We start from the raw sequence: 23,015 nt of genomic DNA, 5'->3' as shown, positions 1-23,015 counted from the left end.
TGCATCTCTAGAGACAAGTACTAAATTGCTGGGAATTTTGAGACATGGTTGTTAAACAGCCATTATTAAGAATTAAATTGTATCACCATAAAATCAGTAAAGACAGTAAAGTCAAAATTAATATCTTCCTAATTATTTTACTTTACTATTATCTATAGTCATGAGATCATTTGTTTTTCCGGTTTTTGTATGGTAGAAATGTCAGATAATGGCTTACTGCATATCTCTCCCCAGGTCATGATCAGTGAATCTACCTTAGAGCCTGAAATCAGATATGTGGGGAGTATTTACATCATGGGGCTGGAGAAGGGCTATCAATAAAGGCTTCCTTATTTTGGAGCTGAACATACATGTACCGCTAGCAGCACACCAGTGAGCTACTATGAAAACATTTGAAGGTGTAAAATACTTCAAAGATGAATGGATTGAAGTACTGAAACCTCTTTCTTTTTTTTTTGGCCAGTCCTGGGCCTTGGACTCAGGGCCTGAGCACTGTCCCTGGCTTCTTCCCGCTCAAGGCTAGCACTCTGCCACTTGAGCCACAGCGCCGCTTCTGGCCGTTTTCTGTATATGTGGTGCTGGGGAATCGAACCTAGGGCCTCGTGTATCCGAGGCAGGCACTCTTGCCACTAGGCTATATCCCCAGCCCCTCTTTCTTTTTCTGGTTGGTCATGGGACTCTAAATCAGGGCCTGGGTGCTGTCCCTGAACTTTTTTTCTCAAAGCTAACGTTCGATCACTTTGAGCCCAGCACCATTTCCAGTTTTCTGGTGGTTAATTGGAAATAAGAGTCTCAGACTTTCCTGCCTGAACTGGCTTTGAACTGTGATCCGTAGATCTCAGCTTCCTGAGTAGCTAGGATTACAGGTGTGAGCCACTGATGCCCAGGCCTATAAAATCATTCTTGAAATAGTGCCAGGGTTGAAGATGATTGTTTGCTTTCTCAACCGGATGTAATATTTTACAAATATGATCTTACTACACTACAGATATCAAGTACTAAAGGGTCTATATTTATGGAACGTGTTCATTACTTCTGGACAAAAACAAATGTGTTAACTGAATAGGCTGAAATATAAATTCTTAGAAATAGGAGAGGTTGACCTCCCTAAGTTCAACAGTTCCTATCCTCAGTTCTGTGGCCTTTCTTGTTTTTGCCTCATCCATTACAATAAAGTTAGAAGTTAGACCAAGTAGTACCGAAATTCTGCCCTCTACTCTACACCTAGCCTTGCACAATGTCTGGGGTCTCCTAAGTGCTAATCAAAGGTTTTCCCACCCAGTGGCCTGTGTCCTAATCTTTGTAAACATGTTACCTGTTTTTGTAGATGTCTGTCTTCTCTGATATGAAAAGGTAACTGCAAGGCACCTCTTCTCTCTCTCCCTCTCCCTCTCCCCCACCCCCCTTTCTCCAGTACTAAGGCTTGAATTCTGGGCCTGGGCAGTCCTCCAGCTCTTTTGCTCAAATCTAGAGTTCTACCACTTTGAGCTACAGTGCCACCGCTGTTTTTCTGGTGATTAATTGGAGATGAGTCTCACGGACTTTCCTACTCCGGCTGTTTTTGGACTATGATCCTCCGACCTCAGCCTGAGTAGTTAGGATGATAGGTATGAGCCACTAGTGCCCAGCCTCCTTTCTCTCTTGTTTATGTTCACCTTGTTTTGTTTGGGTGCTACACTTGGGCTTACTAGACAGGTGCTCTATCAGTTGAGTCACACTCCCAACTCTAGAGCCTTTTAAAAGTGTTTAGGGGTTAGACCTCCCCTCATGTCACTCCATGGAAATGTGGAATTTTACCTCCTGTCCAATTCTTGGGCTTAAACCCCAAATATTCCTTTGCCTTCTGTTGTTTCTTGGCTCTGGGCCAAGCTGTGTGACCTTGAGAAAGTCACATCCCTACCTTTCTAGGCTAGATACACAACTGGAGTGAAAGGGAGCTGCACAAGACAAGCAGCAAGTGTTCAGAACACCGTGCCATCTGTCAGCTGCAGGTACTGGTGCTATGTTCCCATAGTGGAATGATGCCTATTTTATCTTCATAAGGTTTTTCCCCTAGAGTTGATTCCCTCAATGCCTTCATCATTTCGACTGCTTTTATTGAATTCCCTCAAGTCTACAATTTTTTTTCCTTCGAGCTGCAGAAATCAACACCAAATAGTATTCCAGATGCCACTTTCTATTCTAACATTATAGGATTTACAGAGGGGGAGTGATCATCTTGCTAATGGCTTATCGGCATAAAGATCCCATCAGTCAACACATTCAAGTTTCTGTTCTCATCTGTAGGTCAAAGCTTCTGGTTCTCCCAGCTCATTAGCCCTAAGACTCATCGTCCTACATCTGCCTTCTTGCCCAGTGTGTCCCTGAAGTACCCACCTATTGGGTCAAAGGGGAAAGGGGGAAAGCACATCTACCTTTCACATACACATACCTAGAGAGCAGCAGTGGTACTCACCCGAATGTTTGATTAGACAGCAAAACATCAGAAATGAATCTAAATGAAGGAGGGCAGAGTGCAGTGAAAAATCATGAGACAAAGGAAACACTAGGGGCCCAGGCTGATTAAAAAGATAATTAGTTGTGGAAAATAAGGTTGGGCTGCAACCAAGAATTTGTTTTTGATAAAGATGAACTAAAAGATCTAATGGTCATGTTAGAAAACTTGGTTATTCTTTTATAGGAGTTGAAGGGCCAGAACAAAGCAACAGTCAGTTTCAAAGTGCAGCTCTACTCCCCCTGTTTGTTGTTCTGCTCAGAAACATACAAGCTGCTTCCTTTCATCTGCACAGGCTCACACAATATGGAGATCCCACAACAGGCTGAAGCCAGATTTAAAAGGGAATGTACAAAGTGGTGGTCCAGCCAGAGATCTTCCTGGCCCAGGAAAGGATCTTCATGACCCTGGCTGGAATGAAATAAATGAAAAGCAGCAGCTGCATTTTTGAGAGCTAAAGGCCAGCTGCTTTATCAGTAAAAAGGAAAAAAAGACATCTCCTTCCCAAATGTTCCAAATTGATAAAGGTGTCCAAGCTGCTTAATAATTATAACAAGAAGGTCAATCTGTGTGTAGGAAACAGGAGGTATTTTCCATGGCCGGCTGGCTGGGGGGGTGGGGGGGAAGAGGCGGGCCATCAGGGAGGACCAGAGATGAAGATGATGCCAAATAATCTATGTGGACCTGAAACTGCAACTCCAGAGGTTCTGTGAAACTACTAGCCAGAAATATTGTTTTGATAAATAAGCAATATCCTTGTGGAATTGCAATCTCCAACTGTTCCACTGGCACGGACATCTCTGCAGTGACAGCACATGCCCCAGATTGTGGAGTTAACTTGAATTAAATTTCAGATGTAGGGGAGCTAAGGGAAGGGGTGGTGGCAGTGGGAGGTTTATAAACAGTATGCTGAGGCTCTGATGTTGTCAGAACCAGATGGCATCAACTGTATCATTTAAAACAAAAACAAACATGTCCAGAAATGATGCAATGACAGACACAGCATCTTGATCACCTGTACCTGAAATTCCAACAACAGCTGTGTTGTACCCAGAGCAAAGTCCATTTTGGAAATTCCATAAATTCCATAAGAGACCCTCATCCTGCTAGGTGTCAACCTGCAACCCTCTCCCGAGGGCACCTTTCTGGAGCCCTTCATTCCCAACTCATACAGTCCTAGGACAGAAGAGGAAAGCACATCTGGCTGGACCCACAGGAATCATGGAAGAATAGGTCAGGTCAATGGAGGCCCCTTTCTAGAGTCTGTTCTTGCTATTCCCAGAAGAGGCAAGCTTTTACTTCCAATTTTGTACCTAAGCATTCTAGAAATGGAACTTCCCGCTCCATTCATTATGTAAGCTTCAGGATCCAACATGAGAAGATCCGGTGCTCAATCGTTGTGAGTGAACTTAGGTATGTTTCTTCGCTGGGTTTCAGCTTCTCCCAGCTCTAGACTGGGAAGAGGCTATCTGTCCCCTGTCCAACCAAACTCATCAAGGGTTGGAAGTTCAAATGAAACATGCAGATGGAGGTTAGCTAAAGGTGAGAGATGCTGAACAAATGTATTACCCATGAGTCAATACAGGTAGAGATTTTGGGTCTGTCCTGATTACTAAGTCTGTGTGCTAACCAGGAAAACAGAGCTGAGTTAGCACAGGCCAGCAGTCAGAGCAGGTGGAGGACTGGGCACTCCCTTCCATACAGAAACCAGGACAAGCAACAGATTGCTTTCTAATAAACAGATTCTGCCTTTGATTGGTAGTAGACTATCTGATTCTTGTAGGTATGATGAGATAAATGAAAACCAGGAATTTTGTGAAGCTAATAAATAAGGGGCCACTGAAAAGAAGTGGAAGGGGAAATAGGTTGAGGTTCGAACTAAGGTCTAATACTGCATCCCCCTCCAAATGGTGATTTCCCTCTGCAGTGTATCCCACGGCTGTACCAACACTGTGGAAAGGCTGGCAGGGAGCCCCACACAGTCTTGGGAGCTCAGTGGGAGTTAAGACCCTAACTTTTCTAGAAACACATCAAGTCAGTGGCAGGATCAGTCAGCGACAGTAATTTTCCTTTATTTAGTCTCCACATCCATGTTTCCTGGATCCTTTTATATTTAGTTAGGAGGAAGGGGATTGAAGATTAGGTCTTCAAACATATAGTGTGCAGAAAGGCCCGTTATAATTACTTGCCTTGGCAGGGGTAGGAGCCTGGGCCCTCAATCGGGATGTGGACTATCAGATACTCAAGGAAGACAAGAATGGCAGATGCTAAGAGCTCACAAAGGAAACGAGATTATGGAGAATAAATAAATCCCTACTGCTTATTAGACATTTCAAACATAATCTCCCCAAGATGAAGGATCAAACAAGGGCTTCAAAGTCCCTTATGCAAGAAACACAGACTCAAGAGACAAGTCAGGTGAGGAAAACAAAGGACCAGAGATACCACACAGTACAAAATAGTAATTATTTATATTTTCAAAAAGAAAAAAACTTAACATTTGGAAGTTCTCCCCCGTAGGAAGAGGAGTTAATCAGAAGGAACAGGACTGGCTCCTATGCAGGCGGCAAGTCAGGTAGGAACAGCTGAGCAATCTGGGCTGGGATTTTTTTCACACAGCATTAATAATAAAATTTCCTTTTCTCTTTGCTTTTTTCTTTTGTGTGTTTCCTAGGCTTTTTTTTTTTATTTTTTGCCTGTATTTCTGTTTGTTTGTTTTTTCTTAGAAAAAAGGGAGGGGGAGGGAAGAGAAATAAAATCAGAGAAAAATGCCAAAAAACATTTTCCACAATATCTAAAAACAGAGAACCATTGTTCTTATCAAGACAGTATAAATTCTGGATGAATTGTTTTTTCCAGTTTTCAATACCAATAAAGATTTTTGCAAAAGCCACTACCATCAAAACACTCATCTTCCAGATCAAATGACCTCCTTTCCCTTCTCCCTTCACTTGTCACTTTTCATAAGAGGATACAAGGATGTACTCCATTCTTGCAAACAATAAGTGTTAACAATGAGAGATGTCTTCTCATACTTGTATGATAGTGAGGAATGTTCACAAACATCCAAGTTTTAGCACAACTGGAAGGACTAAAATTTGCTTCTTTCAACATAAATACTATTAGAATCCACAAACTCATTTTTGAAAAATTTTGCAAAAATTCTTCTTTCTTTTTCCCTTCTCTTAAAACTAAATGTCCTCTTTCTTTTTTCTTTTTGCTCCAGGCACCTGATGATTTGTTCTGCTCAGTCAGGTGCAGGTAGGTTTCTCCACCGCTGGGATGTGCTTGGGGCCAGCCAGCGCCTAAACTGAATCCCAGTGTCAGACTCGGCCAGGCCAAAGGGAACGCGGTGACACGGCAACAGGGTTTTCATTAGGCTGAGTAGCCCCGAGTCCTGGGCCCTTCCCTCCCCCCGTTCCCCCAAGTTATTTAGTGCTGTTTTAAAAGTCTGGGGCCATGATGTAGTCTTTTCTCACAACAGAGTAAAAGCTCCAGATTGCGCTGTCCTGTCTACCTGGTGGTCAGTGGCAGCAGCAGTGGCTGCTGCTTCTGGAAAATAAACGGAGTCTCACAACTGGCAGGATTTAGGACTGCTTCAGGCGTTTGCGTGGGGGCCCCAGGAAAGGGCACTGTGCTGAAGCCAGAGAGCGGTATGCTTCAGCCACCAAGTGGGGGTGCGACACCACCATTGACTTCCACCCCGAGGTCTCCAAAACGTCCGAAGCATGACTAGGAAAAACATGGAAAGAAGGTTACCTAAGGGATGTGCAAAAGATGGATGGGGCAGCTCCCTAGACAGTGCTTCCTAGTGGACGGTGTGGAGGGTGCTATGAAGGCTGTGCCCGGAAACCTTAACATGCACAAGAATCTGTTAGACTGGTGACTGGACTGTGGCTGTCAGAATTCTCAAAACCAGGACTTTGAGGCACTGTACTTTCGGCTCCTAATGTTGCCATCATATTCACTGATGATACTAATAAGGAGAAAGACAAGGGTTCCTTCATCAACCAACTCTGAGCTCCCACCTTTCTTTTTCATTTACTAGTTTTGTAACCTCAAGACAGATCACAGCTGGGGTCTATTTGTCAAAAAAGAGGGAACAGAACCTGGCATGGTAGTATTTACCTGTAACATCAGCTACTCAAAGGCAGAGGCAGACGCGTTTAAGGTCATTTAGACAAAATTAGGGAGACCCTATCTCAAAACCAAAATAGTAATTAAGGGCTGTGGGTGTCATTCAAGTGGTAGAGCACTTGTCTAGCAAGCATGATGCCCTGGACTAAATCCATGGTACTACCGAAGGGGTGGGGAGTGAGAATAGAGGGGATAACCACACTTGTTTCAATGATAAAGTTCTAAAAGTTTTCAAGCATGCATCCAGCACACAGTGAGCACTCAGTGGAACTTCACACTTGGTGGTCTCTTCTCCCTCAACTGATAACTCCTTAGAAACAATCTTACAACTGGACCTAGAGAAAATAATCTCCTGTCTTTAACATTTTCTATGTTAACTTATTGTTCATTATCTACCTAGAAGGTCTCAGATTTGTTTTTACCCCAGGGCTTGCTGTAGTGAGGGCTTCTGTGTTAACTTTTGCTCCAAATCAGTACCAATGACAAGATGAACTGTAGTCACAGCTCATCTTGACACTTTCAAAGTATTTCAGAATACTTTCACTTGAAGAAACAGGAATAGCTAATGTTTCTTTCTCAATATAGTATTTAACAATCTCAGTTACTGATTATCTCTTTTCTTTTCCCCATCCCTGCATAGACTATCAGATACACTTTACTAACTCATATGTCTTTTATTAAGTTAGTGAAGTAAAAATGCTGTCAGTGGGGGTACACAGCCTTTTCAGGCCAGTAAGTTATCATTTTCATCAATTCTGATCATATTTGGAAGCAAAACACTTCACTCACAACTAGGATTTGATCCATGAAAGCAAAACTACTTTCCATACTGTCAAGCTGAAGGGAAAAGATGAAAACTCTATCCTTACTACCAAAAGGTTAATGAAGCTACTTGCCTACTTTACCTACTAATTCAAAGTCTTTCTCCTTTCTTTATCCAATTATTCTGAAAGAGGAACTTTGAAAATGCCAACTCACTAGTTGATGAAATCCACTGCCTGAGTTTTCAACTGATCTGCACTGTGGAGGTCAGCCAGGATGAGAATTTCTGCGGCATTCTCCACAGAGAGGTTACTGCAGAGGGCGTCCTCACACATGACCTTCAAACGCTCCAGGGCATACTGTAAAACACAAGCAGTGTAGTCGTCAGAACAGTAATCACTCTGGGCTGATGGCTACAGATTTTCTTGGCTGTAGCACAATATAACTGGATACCAAAAGAGAATAGCACAGGGCATGAAAAGCTACTACTGCAGTGAGAAAACATAAACATACTCTTGAAAGTTTTAAGGTTGAACTAAGGGCCGCTAAAGTTAAGGCCCATCTATTTGTGAAAAATGGTAATTAAATAGTACCTACATCCTCAAGTTCACTCTATCAGCTGTCTTTCTTAAATCCTCACCACCTACCTACAATGAGGCAGTGTGCTTCAGGCCAACATGAACATTACATTTAAGCTTTCTGCTATCCTTTTATCTGGAGCCAACTTGGGTGAAACACAGTCCTCTCTTTCTACTTAAGCATTGTCACTAGCCCAGCAAGATATCCCATCTGGCCCACCAGGCTGGGAAAGGAATCCTGTGGTGACTTTCACCAGCATCTCTGCTGCTAGGTATTCCTGAAAAGGGTGAACCAAGGGGGCCTCCTTTTAAAGAGAAAGAGATCAATAAAGTCCTGTTTTATTGAGGTTGAAGTTAACATTCTCAAGGTTAAAGGATAAAGTAGGAGAGACCCTGGGTCTAGTTTCAGTTTAAAAACTTGCATTTTCAAAAGGAAAGGCACATGTGATCTGGAAATGGAATGTTTAGGTTAACCTGGGCACATCTGATCTAGTTGACAGGGTCTGATGCAACTCTACTACTTGCTCCCTCATGTGACAAAGGAAATTCAGGACTAGAAAAAAGAAGGAAATAAAAAGAAGCACACAATAAAATGTCAATTCATAGGAGAACAGTTTTCTGAGTCTGTCCACAATTCTTACAGATCCCATCTTGAAGGCCTCAAAACTCAATGACATAACCTCTCCAGGCTGAACCATGACAATCAAACCAGGACATTTTTTGCTGTTATGAATTTGGGGTGAGGGGGCATATTTGCTAGCCCAATCTCCTGCAGCAAAAGGTTATTGGTTTTGGTGCAGCTTTATTTTTTTTTATATTTGAGTAACTGGAAAATAGTTTCCCAAGAAAAAGAGGAATGACACTGGACAAGTAAGAAATAAGGTTGTAGTTTTTATTTTAAAAAACCAGAAAAAGTGAGTAAATGTCCAATCTTTTTACAGCACTCACATACTATTTCTCTTATCCTTTCTAATATTCTTTTAAAAGGACTTTTACTGTGAATAGCTCTGATCCCTACTGCATAATTAGACAAAAGTAGCCATTCTTGTCCCTTAGAGGATAAAGTTTTTTTCCCCCCTTAATTATGCTTCTGAAAAACCTGCCTAATGGCAGTACTTACCCCGGAGATTGAAATTATGTCTCCTAGGCCTGGCGACGTGTTTTGTTTTGTTTTTGGTCTAATTACACACGTCCCCAGGAGATTGGAAAAGCTCAGAAGAAGCTGTTTTAGCCTCTTGGGTACATTTTTAATGTTTAGATCCTTCCATGAAAGATTTCTTATTCTGCTTTCCTTAAAACTCAAAGGGAAGTGTAAAGGTAAAAAATGTTTTTAAATAGTCTTGGAGCAAAGACCAATGGGAAATTCTGAATGAAAGTTGAAAAAGGAACTCTTCTCATTCATAAATTGAAAGCAATGCTGTGGTTCAACTGCTTAATCTTTTTTTTTTTTTTTTTGGCCAGTCCTGGGCCTTGGACTCAGGGCCTGAGCACTGTCCCTGGCTTCTTTTTGCTCAAGGCTAGCACTCTGCCACTTGAGCCACAGCGCCACTTCTGGCCGTTTTCTGTATATGTGGTGCTGGGGAATTGAACCCAGGGCCTCTTGTATACGAGGCAAGCACTCTTGCCACTAGGCCATATCCCCAGCCCCTCAACTGCTTAATCTTAAGATAACACACTATATTAAAAATATCCTTAGAATGAAAAAATTTAGGTTGACTGCGTAGTCTGTGCACTTACAGTTACTGATATGGTCTCTGGCTAAGTTTAATTTTGGCTCTAATGATGTACAAATTTAGGCCTTAGTATTTCTGCCTAAAAAGTGGGCCTTTGCTGGGTACCAGTGGCTTACACCTGTAATCATAGCTACTTACAAGGCTCAGATTTGAGGATTACCGTTAGAAGCCAACCCCAGGCAGGAAAGCTCACAAGACTCTTATCTCCAATTAATTACCAACAAAAAGCTTGGAATGGAGCTGTGGCTTAAGTGATAGAGAGCTAGCCTTGAGCACAAAAGCTCAGGGACAGTGCCCATGCGCACATACATGCGTGCATACCCCCTCCCCCCCGCCACCATCTCCAAAATAAAAGTGGGTCCTTCCAAGATCTACAAGATGAAGAACTAAACAACTGATGTAGATAAGAACAAGTGACCACCTCACTTAAATCCAGAAGCAGTTCAGGCAGAACCACACCACATAAACTATGTTGTATCTTCTACTCTACTCTCCAGAGTTTGCAGCAAAGGTTTTCCTCCCTCCCCCGCCCCCACTTCTCTCTCTTTTTTTTTTAGTCCTGGGCTTGAACTCAGGGCCTGGGTGCTGTTCCTGAGAGTTTATGCTCAGGGCTAGCACTCTAGCACTTTGAGCCACAGCTCCACTTCCAGTTTTCTGTTGGTTAATTGGAGATAAGAATCTCATGGACTTTTCTGCCTGGGCTGGCTTTGAACTTGGATCCACAGATATCAGCCTCCTGAGTAGCTAGGATTGCAGGTGTGAGCCATGGGTACCCAGCCAAATGTTTTCTTACTGTCTTAGTGAAACAAAGTTTCCACTGATCAGAACTCAGGGAGACTGGAAGGGCATGGAATTTTCACATTGCTAATTGTACTAATACTTGAAAGGTGATAGAAGGATACAGTCATTATTCCCATTATTCCCATCTTCGTAAGAATCACTGATAGGACCTATGTAACTCATCTTCTGTACACACTTCAAAATGCTGGTCAGTAAGGTAAAACCTCCACTGTAAATCCAGGCTCCTTTCTGTGCCCACAGATGTGCCCCCCAAACCCTTGGGGCTCTGATGCTTTCAGCTGGAGCCCAGTCTTCTTCCAGATGGGTGTTGTAGCCACCAAGCCAAGAAGAACTAGCATTTCTAGCAGACAATCTTTTCCCATGAGGTCTATTGCTGCAGGTTAAGTCCTTTTAACACCTTCACACCCATCGCTCCTGTTCCTGCACAAGAAAGCTTCTCTACAGTGAACCCCTGTGAGTGTTTTCACAGGCCCAGGCCTGGACAAGCAGGTCCCTGGATGCCATCTGATGTGTCTATACAATCAAAGTCAGTTTCCCAGTGTGTGTTTTGGGTCCACCAATCCTCAGAGGTGATCCTTGAGAAGGAACTCAAGGTTAACTAAACTGGAGAAATGCTGTCTGTCATATTTCCTTTTGGAAAACTCCCAACGTACATTAACATGCTTTATATTCTGAGAAATTCAGCAGTAAAATGGCAATTATTTGACTTGGATAAATTCAGTATCTTCTCCCTCTCAAAGAGCCATTGATTGTTCTCTTTTTTTATACATATATATGAATACATATATATTCATACATACGTTCTTGTATATCTTTCAATAACTACTTAGCAAAGCTGAAAATACCAACAATACAATGTATTTTTATAACAAAGTTTAAACAATAATTTTTTTTTTTGGCCAGTCCTGGGCCTGGCTTCTTCTTGCTCAAGGCTAGCACTCTGCCACTTGAGCCACAGCGCCACTTTTGGCTGCTTTCTGTATACGTGGTGCTGGGGAATTGAACCCAGGGCCTCATGTATACAAGGCAAGCACTCCTGCCACTAGGCCATATCCCCAGCCCCTTAAACAATAAATTTAAAAAAATTGCTAATTATAAGCACAATCCAAATGTTAGTATTACTTGAATCTTCTCTCTTACTGTGGTTTAATTTGAATTGGGACAAGAAGAGAGATGAATACCAATCTCATCCTTCTTTTCCATCATTAGGAGTGACCCTGCAGTTTACCATTTATAGCAGAACACACTTGAGAACAAAAAGGTTACTATTAATTGTGTTGGAATGACATGTACAAATAAGTTTGTCTGGGCCAAACTAAGATATATGTATGCTTGTTTACCCACAATGAAACAGAGATGTCCGTTTTCAGAACTGAAGAAGTCACAATAACGCCCGGACCTACAATTACTTTCCTATTCTTATCTCACCTTGTCAGCAGCTGCCAGCAAATCATCAGCCATTTTGTCAAGGTTTGGAGCCTTTCCCGTGTAAATGAAGCACATCATTTCCTTAAAAACTTCAGGCTCCACATCGTTGATTTCAACCCGATTCTATGCCAGAAAAACTGAAAATGAGAAAACCTTCCAACAGAACAAAATCCTAACTATGTTCATGATTTTAAGCTCTGGTAAGGAGGGAAGCTTATCATCACTTAAAATCTCTCAAATGAATACAGAATGTCTCCTTATCCTATTTGATTGTCATCTCCTTCTCATCCTATACAGCCTGTTTGCTTTCTTAAATACAAGAACAAAACAACTGTTATCTGTGATTTTTATTTTCCCGAAGTTTCTAAGCAGAAACACATATCTAATACCCTCACTGGAAACTGTTTAGATGATCTGCTGGGGATAGAGTGAGTCTACTTGCCCTGGAATACTTCCAGACTACCCCTCTCTCTGCTCTCAGAAGCTATCTACTCAGGGAATTGTACTCCATTTTAATAACACAGTAAGAAAAAAATAATTAGGAAAATAAATCTGCTACCAAACTGGGAAATGATCTGATTCTAATCACCTGGCTAAAGACACGCGTCCTTTCTGTTGTTACATACCTTTTTGCTCTCCTCCATTTCATGTTCAAACATGGCACTAAAAACTGGAGAACGAGCTACAAAGTGAAAGGGAAACAAACAGGTTAGAGTATCACATGGAGTGTTGTCGTCATCCTCTATCACCATGAATAGATAATTTTCCTTCCTTCTCCCATCCCACTGAGGAAAAGGTCTCTAGACATGCTGGAACTACAAAATTTTCTTTCTTTCTTTTTTTTTTTTTTGGCCAGTCCTGGGGCTTGAACTCAGGGCCTGAGCACTGTCCCTGGCTTCTTTTTGCCCAAGGCTAGCACTCTGCCACTTGAGCCACAGCGCCACATCTGGCCATTTTCTATATATGTGGTGCTGGGGAATTGAACCCAGGGCCTCATATATATGAGGCAAGCACTCTTGCCACTAGGCCATATCCCCAGCCCCCAAAATTTTCTTTCATATAGTATACCAATGAGTAAATAATTATACATAAAAGAAAAAAACCTATGCCTTTCAAAACAATATTTTTCTTTTTTGTAAGGGAGGGAGGACAGTCATAGGGTTTGAACTCAAGCAAAACCTTGTGCTTGCTAGGCAGGGATTCTACCACTAAGCCATGCCTCCAGCTCCCAAACAACTTATTGCTCCATTCCAAGCAATTTTATGTAATTTTAAATTCCAAGTAAGGCCAGGTACCGGTGGCTCACGCCTGTAATCCTAGCTACTCAAGAGACTGAGATCTAGGATCATGGTTCAAAGCCAGCCCGGGCAGGAACATTTATGAGACTCTTCTCTCCAATTAACCACCAGAAAACTAGAAGTGGTACTGTGGCTTAAAGTGATAGAGCACTAGCCTTGAGCAAAAGAGTCCACCCAGGCTCTGAGTTCAATCATCATGATTGACACTCCCCCCTTGCAAAAAAAAATTCCAAGTAATTTTTAGAAAATTATATCCTTTGGTGTAGGTATCCTAACACATGGATTTTTGGCAGAAACAATGATAGCATCTTTTCTCTACAAAGACTATCTCTGGAGACCACATAGCAAGAAGGGCAAGAACTGAGATTGATGGCACATACTAACCAATGATTGATATGCATTTATTTATAGTGAACTACCTATTCACTCAAGAGGCAGAAAAGGCCTCAATAATACAATGGTTTGTGGCCCTTCAAAGTTCACTCTACTTGATAAAATCATCTTTCTTAGTGCTTCTCTCATTAGGGAGAATTTAAATTTTTATTATTAGGGATGGGAAGACTAAAATGGTTGAGAAAGTGTTCTAATCTATGCATATTCTAGCCTAATAAATACCATGAAAAGGAAATAAACTTAATTCTAGCCATAAAAAGTAATAAAATGACTAAGAACTCAAGTTTTTACATGTTGTTGATTAAATCAGAGGTCTTGGCCAAAGTTGAAACTACCAACCATGACCAAAGAGTGGAGGAACAGATGGAGTATGTAGGAGGATTTCTGACCTAGCAGGCGGGAACTGGAACTTTTAGCCTATAGTTTATATCAGAAAGGACTAATTTTAGTTCTGTCATTTTATAACCATTTTTTTTTTGCAAATCATTTAGCTGCCTAAGCCTCATTATTTTAATCAATACCAAAAGGGTTTATTAATTCTCACTGTTCTTATATCAGAAAAATTACAGACCATAGGATAACTACAAGGTACTGAAGCAATGACAGTTTTTTTTATATAAATAAGGAAGGACCCACACCAGTATATATGTTTTAGAGGGTCACCAGGAGTAAACAGTAGCTGATGTGATGGGAGTACATAGAATCTCCAGGGAAAATAAGTATGAAAATAGAACTGAAGCAAAGCTTTAAATGGCTGACCAATGATGTTCAAAGGAATGGGTGAAGAAGAGGGAGGGAGGCTACACGTTAGAAGTAGCCAACGAACCAGAAGAAAACTGGAGACAGGAGTAAAGTAATATATGAACTGAAGTCTCTCAAATTTAGAACTAGCAGGTCATGCATGTAACCTTGGAAAACTGCTTTCCTAGCATGAAGGTGAACTGAGGATAAGTGAGAGGAAAAGAAGTAGAGAGTGAATGTGCTTACTCAAGAAATTTAGCTCTGGAAGGAAATGGAAAGAGAGAAGGAAGGGAGAGGGGAAGAGCGAGGTGGAATGAGAGTAACTGGTAGAGTAGGATTTCTGGGAAGACAAGATGGGATACAAACAGAGTAGATTAGTGAGAAACAGTCTGCTCTCAACATGGGGAAGAACTCTCCTGAGAACATAGGTGAAGGCCTTCCTACAAAAGGTCCCAATGTTCTCTCGGAGAAGTTGGCAATGACATCTCTTAGGAGTTAGAGGAGATTAAAGGGGAGTCTAAAATATTTCTTGTTGTTCAGCCTCCCCTGTGCTGGGATGTATGTGCCACCACACCCAGAACAGGTATGTACTTCAGAATGATGAAGCTGAGGGTCTTGGGAAAGAGGTGTGTTGCTTGGAGGTTCGGATCATCTCCTTATAGGTTTTATGATCTACAGAGCATTGTGCGGCTGGCTGCCCTCCTTTCTTGTGAGGTGAAGTCAGTCCTCTGGGTAGTTCCTCCTCTGAGTCAGTCTTTGGGGTCTTAAATGAGAGCAGGACCTGATCCTCCTTTCCAGGGCTACAGACTTGTATTTACTAAAGACAAAGCTGACTGCTCAAGGCTGGGGACCCACTCAGCTAAATGATATTTAGCCTGCAGGCAAGAATACTCCCCATTGCCTTCAAAGGCCCTGCCTAGCAGCTGATACCCATTCTTTTTTGGATACTCATTCTTAGCAAATGTTCTCTCCAGGTGTAAGGGCATTCAACACCTTTGCCCACCATCATCCACATCTTGAAAACAGTGGCCTAAGTACACTTAAGAAAGAAAAGCCATAACCCTCCTTTTTTTTTTTTCCTTCTTTTTGTGCTGATCCAGGGGCTTGAATTCTGGACCTAAGTGTTCAAGCTCAATTCTGAGCTTCTGTGATGAAGGCTAGCACTCTACCACTTGAGCCACTGCTCTACTTCCAGGTTTTTGGCAGTTAATGGGAGAAGAGTCTCATGGACTTTATTGTCCAGACTGGCCTCAAACTGCTATTCTCAGATCTCAGCCTCCTATAGCTAAAATTAAAGGCGTAAACCACTGGCATCTGGCTACTACACCCTTTTAATGGAGAGCAGCCTTTTGGTTACGAGAATTAATGCCTTCATAATGTAAAAATATATTTAGACATAGACTTTAAAAAGGTGATTACTGTTTTCCCTTATTTCATCAGAGCTATAGTGACCCGTGATTAAATACCAACCTGCTAAGATGGCTTTGTGAGCCTGGAATTCCTGGCCAGCAACACACAAGCAGCAGTCTGTGAACCGGGAATTCTCCCACAGCCCTCCTAACTCATCTGCCAACCGACACTCAGGAACCTTCACCATGTTCATGGTATTCTGGCCAGAAATATTGACGGAATCTTGTACCACACTAACCTGTGAAATACAAGGAAACATCATCCAAAGCTTTTTTTTTTAAACCAGCAAGTGGGGAAGTGACTTTTGCCTCAATGCTACAGAATGCTCAACTACCAGTATTAGTCACGTTCTCTTGAAGCCACCTCCACAATCAAGGTTTTATCCTGGACCAAGTAATTGCCTATTTATCAGAACCACGGTTATTTAACACCACTTCAGGACAATGGTGAGAGCCCAACAGAGCAACTTCTCCAATTTCGAAGAAGAACTACCTCCCTGCACCATAAACCTGGGTAGAACCAACAGGGGCAAAGTGACAAGCCAAATGTTAAATCTTCTATGCTCACCTTCTCCTGCTTTAAACAAAAGGCTCAATATAAAGAATGCCTATGTAAACCAGCACTTGAACTCTAGAGGAATCTCTCAAGCCTAAAAGCACTTCACTTCATTTTAGTTGGGCCTGGAATATATAAATAAAGCACAGCTTTTATCAGGCCTGGGTAATAAGTGAACTGGCACTTCCTCAAAGTGTCAGCTTAATGAGCATAACATGACCAACAAGTATACTAGGAGTAAGGGCTGGGCTTGGAAGATCTTCCCAGTAGGAATAAGCGAGTAGATATCCCACCACAGTTTGCATACCTGTACTCAGTTAACTGTGACAGTGACTTTTGAGATGGCTGGCTAGGGCCCCATATGTACCTACAGCTTTGGGACAGAATGGCAATGGCATTCTCTTCCTGCCATGGCTCAGTAGCTTGTTTTAACCAGTAGGATGAACTGCTCTGCTTAGATACAAACCAAACTAACTTGGGCTGGGAATATGGCCTAGTGGCAAGAGTGCTTGCCTCATATACATGAAGCCCTAGGTTTGATTCCTCAGTACCACATGTATAGAAAAGGCCAGAACTGGTGCTGTGACTCAAGTTGGCAGAGTGCTAGCCTTGAGCAAAAAGAAGCCAGGGACAGTGCTCAGGCCCTGAGTCCAAGCCCCAGGACTGGCAAAAAACAACAACAACAACAAAAAAAACACCCAAACAACAACAAAACTAACTTGTAGATGGGTCTATGAAACTCAGATAAATTTGTTAAGGGACTAATTAACTACAAGGATTTATAAATCACATAACATTCTAAAATAAATGTCCATGGGCAAATGAAAGCTAAGACCCCTTAGAGCAACTGTCTGCCTAACGACCAATGCCATGCTCATCTCCTATGACACACTAGGTAAGGAAAGTTAAATCCAATCAGAATTCACAAACCTTGAGAATTAACTCCCCACTCTTGCTTTTCCTAAGAGTCAGATGAGACATTTAGGAACATCTGTGATGACCCAGATTTCTTTTGACCTTCAAGATGCAAGTCATCCTTTAGCTGCAGTCACATGCCAGAGGCAGTTAGTACCCAATTCAGAGGACCTATGGTAGCTTCTGTGTTAAGAGTGAGACACTTACTATCAGGTCAAGAAACTTATTTGTTTAAAACTAGCTGTTACAGCCTTGAGTAGTGAAACTGCCAAGTTGATCAATTATGAATGTGCTTAGCATTAGTAGCACATTTATCAGAGGCAGATTATAACACTATTTTAATAGCCTAGGAACAAACCACTCCACAGCAATTTTCTCTTGTCCTCCGTAAGCTTTCTAATTTGGTTTAGGCATTTTCTCATATTAACACTCACTTCTTTCATTTAACATTAATGTCAAAAGTACCTATTCCTAGGTACAACTCTAAATTCTGATTTTTTTTTTAAAAAGAAAAGACTAATTAAATTCAACTTCTTCATTGGGAAAGGCAGGAATCTCTGGGGATGGCCAATGAAGGGAAAGGAGAACACTTTTGGCACTGTGTTCCAAGCTTGAATTAAACCAGGTTGACAGGAGCCCAAAGTCATTAACACTTGATGGCAATTTAGTAGACTGGGTAAAATGAATTGGCAAAAGCTAAGCTGAATTTTGCATAAACTACGGTTACCGATGTACCTTCTGCTGGTTAGATGCATATTTGGTAATGAGTGGCCCAAAGACTATGACATCTCTCAGTGGGGCAATTCTTCTCTCTGGACACAGACAGGAACACAGCATGAAAGAGAATGTTCCTTTACTGTCTGCGCCAGGCTTGTTCTATAGATATATGGATGCCTTGAGTCTCCAGAGCTCTGAATGTCTGGCACCTCTTACCAACATTAAATGCGCTTAATTAAAAATAAATTTAAATGGCATTCACAAATGAGTCTTCAGAGCCCCAACTTTTAACTTAGAGAGGGATTGTTTTCCTCTGCAAATGATCATGCTAAAAATGAGACCATTTTGAGAAAAACTAAAGATTTTTTTTAAATGTCTATAAAGTTGACTATAGAGACTCATTGAGAACTGCAGCTGTGAAGATGACGTGACTGTGACATTTATGTCGTCTTATAAATGAATGCATGAAAATGTCTCAGGAAGACTGTATAATCCCCTAAGTTTCAAGTTGTAAAGGGTCTCACTTTTAAAATCAATTTTTCTTAAAAAAGAAATTTCATAAAAGACTAAGGATTGTGCCAATTCTTGTACATTCCATCTTTTAAAAAGTCAAAGTAAAAATCCATGGAAATACACTAAAAGAACCAGGAAATTAAATAGGTACTACATACAAATTGCTTATAGTAGCAACACTATTACTCATAGCAAAACACTAGCAACAACATAAATGTCGGTCAACAAGAGAAGGAAAAAATAAATTGCACATTCACACAAAACATTATTATACTGCACTAAAAATGAGCTATGGCCACATGCAATATATTAATATTAGCTACATAATGTGAAAAAATCAAGTCCTAGATAACAACATATAGTCTGACATCATTTTTAAAAAGCTCAAGAGCAAGCAAATCTAAATAATTGATCAGACACAGAAGTAATAAACAGGAAGCTGTTAACAAAATAGCCATATCTCATCTCTGAGTAAAGAATGGAGGAGTAGCAAATACAGATTAGTTCTGATAATCATCTTCAGGATAGGGGAGGAGTAACTTAATTCCAAGTCACTGATGATCTTGGTTTGGGGGGGTGGGCTGACTACATTTTCATGCTTTATAATCTATGATGATGTTACACATTAAATCAACATTTTTATAGGACAAGCACAATCAAACACTGGCACTTTCAAACAGTACAACTAAGTAATATATACAAATAATTCATTAGTGAAAAGAAAAAATGAATAGACCCATTTATAAAAATTGGCAAAAATACGTAGTCTCAGGCTATGCAGGGACAGACTATGTTTGAGAACGGAAGGGATGCTTTAAAAGAGTAAACATATGTCTAGATATTTTGTATTTGGTGTTTTACATGGCATTTCCTAGTTCATCCTTAACTGTACCATTACAAAGAGACACAAGAATCCTCTGCAGCTGTCAAAGGCATATACAGTGAGTAGATGATGGAGGTATCTTTATTGCTGTTACTTGTTAAATATAAATAACTGGAGGAAGGGTTAATAGAATTTTCGTAAATACGTGTGGTCCAAATTATTAAGGAGAAAATTAAAAGTATAATTTATACATGTTTTCAGGTCTCTCTCTTCCATTATCAAAGTCAATACCCTCTGTTAAGAAAACTCGAGAGCCCTTGTTTTCTTGGGTGAATGGCATTCAGTTCCACTGAGCATACCGCAGCAGACTAGAGATGGGAAATGGAGAGCTGACATGGCCCTGACATTAATCTGCTGCACAATGTTAGGAAAAATTACCTGACCTCCCGAGGCACTGCTTCTCTCCCTGTAACATAAAATGAAAGAAGACAACTAACTTTGCTCAAAGGATTGTGATAAGGGACAATTTAGGAGCCTTGGAAAAGCTTCCAAAAAAGTTAATTAAGCAAAATCAACTTGGAAGAATTGCTACATTTCCTAATAGGCAAAAATATCACTGAGAACTCAAAATGAAGCCAGAGTGGCATATTACAAATAAGACCGACCATTTGGCATTTTCAGTTTACAATCTAATTTCCTTTAACATTCAATAACAGTAATACCACTGAAATAAAGGCCAAAACACACAAATATGTGATTCTCCCATCTTTCACCTTAGGATTCCCTCTGTGGTCTCTGGGAATACCAAAAAGTCCTTGAAACGACTGTATTTAATGCATCAGGACAGTACCCAAGTGCCTGGGCCACCTAAGGCGGTAGGGAGAACAATGGAACCTCATAACCTACTTTCCATGTGAACATCGCCTTCATAAAAGCCTCTAAATAATTTAAAAAATACAAATTATACCACTACTAAATTATATAAGCATAAATTAAAATAAACTTGTTTATAAATATTTCATTGTAGTGGAGAAACAACAGGTCAAAAAGATGGAAGTTGCATCAAAATGATCTAGCTATGAAAAGTGCTAAGAGCTTAGATGAGCTGTAGACATTTCTTAAACCCACACATCCAATACACACCCCCACGCAAACGTCTTGCAGTGCTGAATGCTACTAAGTCCACAGAGAGTCTTGGAACAGAAATGAGTCTCACTAGGCACAAGCCCAACTATGAGAAGCAACACTCAGCACCTGTGCCCAGCCGAGAAGTGTGAGAGGAACAGATGGCACACCTGGTTTGATGGTAAGAAACCGATGGCATCAGCAGAACCCAGCAGACGTTTCCCTGTTCAACATCTCCTCGTTTCCAACGTGTCATCTCACTTCCCTTCTAAGTCAGTAAGGCAAATCTAAACTTAACCACAGGATTTCTCCAAAGAGAATTTCGTGTGGGGAAGTGCAGAGAAGAGTGCTGGAACTCAGCCTCAGACTTAACCACAGGATAAAAGATTGCCAAGTGAAGGCAGGCTAACTAGTTTTCAAAATCAAGACTGTCAATACAGAGGTTGGAGCAGCTGGAATGGACCAAGAAAGAGGAGGAAGCATGTGAGAAAAGGATCAATCCTTCTGGGCATGGAGATGCTACAATAAAGGTTATGGCCCTGCCTAAACACCAGATGCAATATTCAGAGAAGCTATCTTCAGAGAAGGTTGAAGATTGGCTTTTATTTCCAACAAAATTAGAATTTTCTACTATTTTAAAGTTCTTTTTTTAAAAGTACAAGTCTCTAAGATAGGTGAAGGGTAACACTAATGCTGTTTATGTAACATGTAACTTCACAAAAACCACATAATTGTTCTCATCAATCAGGCAACTGAGTATCATCTGTGACTAGTAGGGCTTTCATTCAAATGTCAAGTTCATAAGACATAAAACAACTGCCACACTGTATACATTTATATAGATGATAACAGTATTTTTGCTTAGCAATTAAGATAGAGAGGGAATAGCTATTATGCAAACCATATTTTACTTATTCAGTGTATATGCCTGAATAAGTTTTCTAATCATTAGCAACTATTCTGTTAAAATACAGAAGAACGTTAGTGCTGGCTACGTTTGTTCTGCAAAAGGGTAAGATTCCTCAGGGACCACCACCCCTGCTACACCAGTGGTGATATGAGTTTGGAACTGTCATTAACTCACAGCGTAAGCCTATTATTTGACAGAACAATCTGGCAGTTGGGAAAACTGCCTGCACTCTCCCCATGGAAGTGCATGGTACTCTCATCAAGTATGCTGCTCACGGTGTAGTTCCCTAGCCATATGGTATACAGTGACACCAATGCCCCAGTTTTATTCATTTATTACAATATAAGTTTAAGAGAGTACTTCTAAATGTATGGAAAACAATACGAAATGACTCAATGCTTTCCAACTGCATTTTGGTCTGGGAATGTCACTTCCAGGTTTCTCCTGTAAAGCTGGGAAGGCTCTTCAGCCCTTGGTTTCTTCTACCTGACTACAGCTAACTCTCCCAGCTAACTCTGAGTTAGAAGTTTTACAAGCTTTTGCCTAGAAAAAGTAGTTTCCACTTTCCTATTTCATAATGCTCCAGCAAGACAAATCGCAACTCAACTCAATGGGAGTCATTGTGTTAAAGAGCAGAAAAGGAAAGTGATCTGTTGTCAAGCATACCTGGACTTCCCACTCAAGAAGGAATAGCTGCTGGTCACTCTCCTCAGCTTGAAGTGATAGTCCTTCCAAACAGTATTTGAAAAGACCTAGCTAAAAATGCTAGACTCCTGATCCAAGCAACTCAGATCTGATACATACTAAGACAACGTACCATCTTTGTTTTATGAACAATAACTAATGGAAAGCTGGCATGAACGGTAACCTTGAAATCATGAGGCAGTTCAATAAGCCACATAAATATTTGTACAGCACACTCCACTTGGGTTTTTTTTTTCTCATTCCACATTCTTGGTACAATACAATTAAGTGTACCAATACCCATCAGGTCTGTGAATTGTCAGTCTGAGAGTAGGGTGACGGGACTCACCTCACAGAAGAGGGTAAGCTTGTCATCAGGGAGAAGCCCATTGGCCTCGTCCAAAAGAAAATCTCTACGGATGAATTTTTTGAATCCCCAGTCTTTGCCTTGCACGAACCTATAAGCTCGCTGACTCTCTGAGATTGAAAGAAAAAAAGTCATAGTTATAGGTACTCAAAAATCAGGTTAAATCCACAACTTATTATGAAAATACTGAGTGTGAAAGTAGAGTCAAACAGAAAGAACTTTTACCCATAGCTTTGGTTTCTTCTCCCTTAGCATTCAGGATGGAGAATTTGAATTTTGCTCGAACTTCACTCTTTGGACAACTGACCAGTAATAGGTAAAGTGACAGGTAATCTTTGCTTTCTTCATCTAGCCCTTTTGGGTTTACTCGCAAACACCTGACCAAAGGGGAGAAGAGAAAAACGTAAACAAGAGTAAAGAGGAAAAGAAGAAAAAAGAGAGTAGCCTGGCAGGGCTGTGAAGTAACAGTATGAAACTGGAATATGAAAATCAACATTAGTTGTTTAAAAATCCAGGCCACATACAAGGAACTTACCCTCTAGCAGAATAACTGGTGGGGAACCATTCCTCTAGAGCAATCTGGGTGGCTTTTAAGTAGTAAACAAAAACAAGGGAGCATTCTAGAATCTAA

The 23,015-nt window shown here is 40.9% G+C and overlaps 1 protein-coding gene across 1 annotated transcript in view; it reads right to left on the bottom strand.

The window, feature by feature from the left end:
- Nucleotides 1-4,946: 4,946 nt before the first annotated feature.
- The window catches only part of LOC125366565 (speckle type BTB/POZ protein), a 78,585-nt gene continuing 60,516 nt past the window's right edge, over nt 4,947-23,015 (bottom strand). The window contains exons 5-11 of the mRNA XM_048367359.1: nt 22,610-22,761; nt 22,367-22,494; nt 15,836-16,013; nt 12,560-12,615; nt 11,934-12,056; nt 7,610-7,752; nt 4,947-6,226 (exon numbers count right to left, since the gene is read on the bottom strand). Coding sequence (XP_048223316.1) covers nt 6,082-6,226; nt 7,610-7,752; nt 11,934-12,056; nt 12,560-12,615; nt 15,836-16,013; nt 22,367-22,494; nt 22,610-22,761 — 925 coding nt within the window. The 3' untranslated portion in view covers nt 4,947-6,081. The remainder of the gene's footprint in view (nt 6,227-7,609; nt 7,753-11,933; nt 12,057-12,559; nt 12,616-15,835; nt 16,014-22,366; nt 22,495-22,609; nt 22,762-23,015) is intronic.

Source organism: Perognathus longimembris, chromosome 17, assembly GCF_023159225.1.
Source record: "Perognathus longimembris pacificus isolate PPM17 chromosome 17, ASM2315922v1, whole genome shotgun sequence".
In the NCBI taxonomy this organism is placed as follows: Eukaryota; Metazoa; Chordata; class Mammalia; order Rodentia; family Heteromyidae; genus Perognathus; species Perognathus longimembris.
The sequence above is the reverse complement of the archived record's forward strand: the minus strand, read 5'-3'. Positions and strand labels throughout refer to the sequence as shown.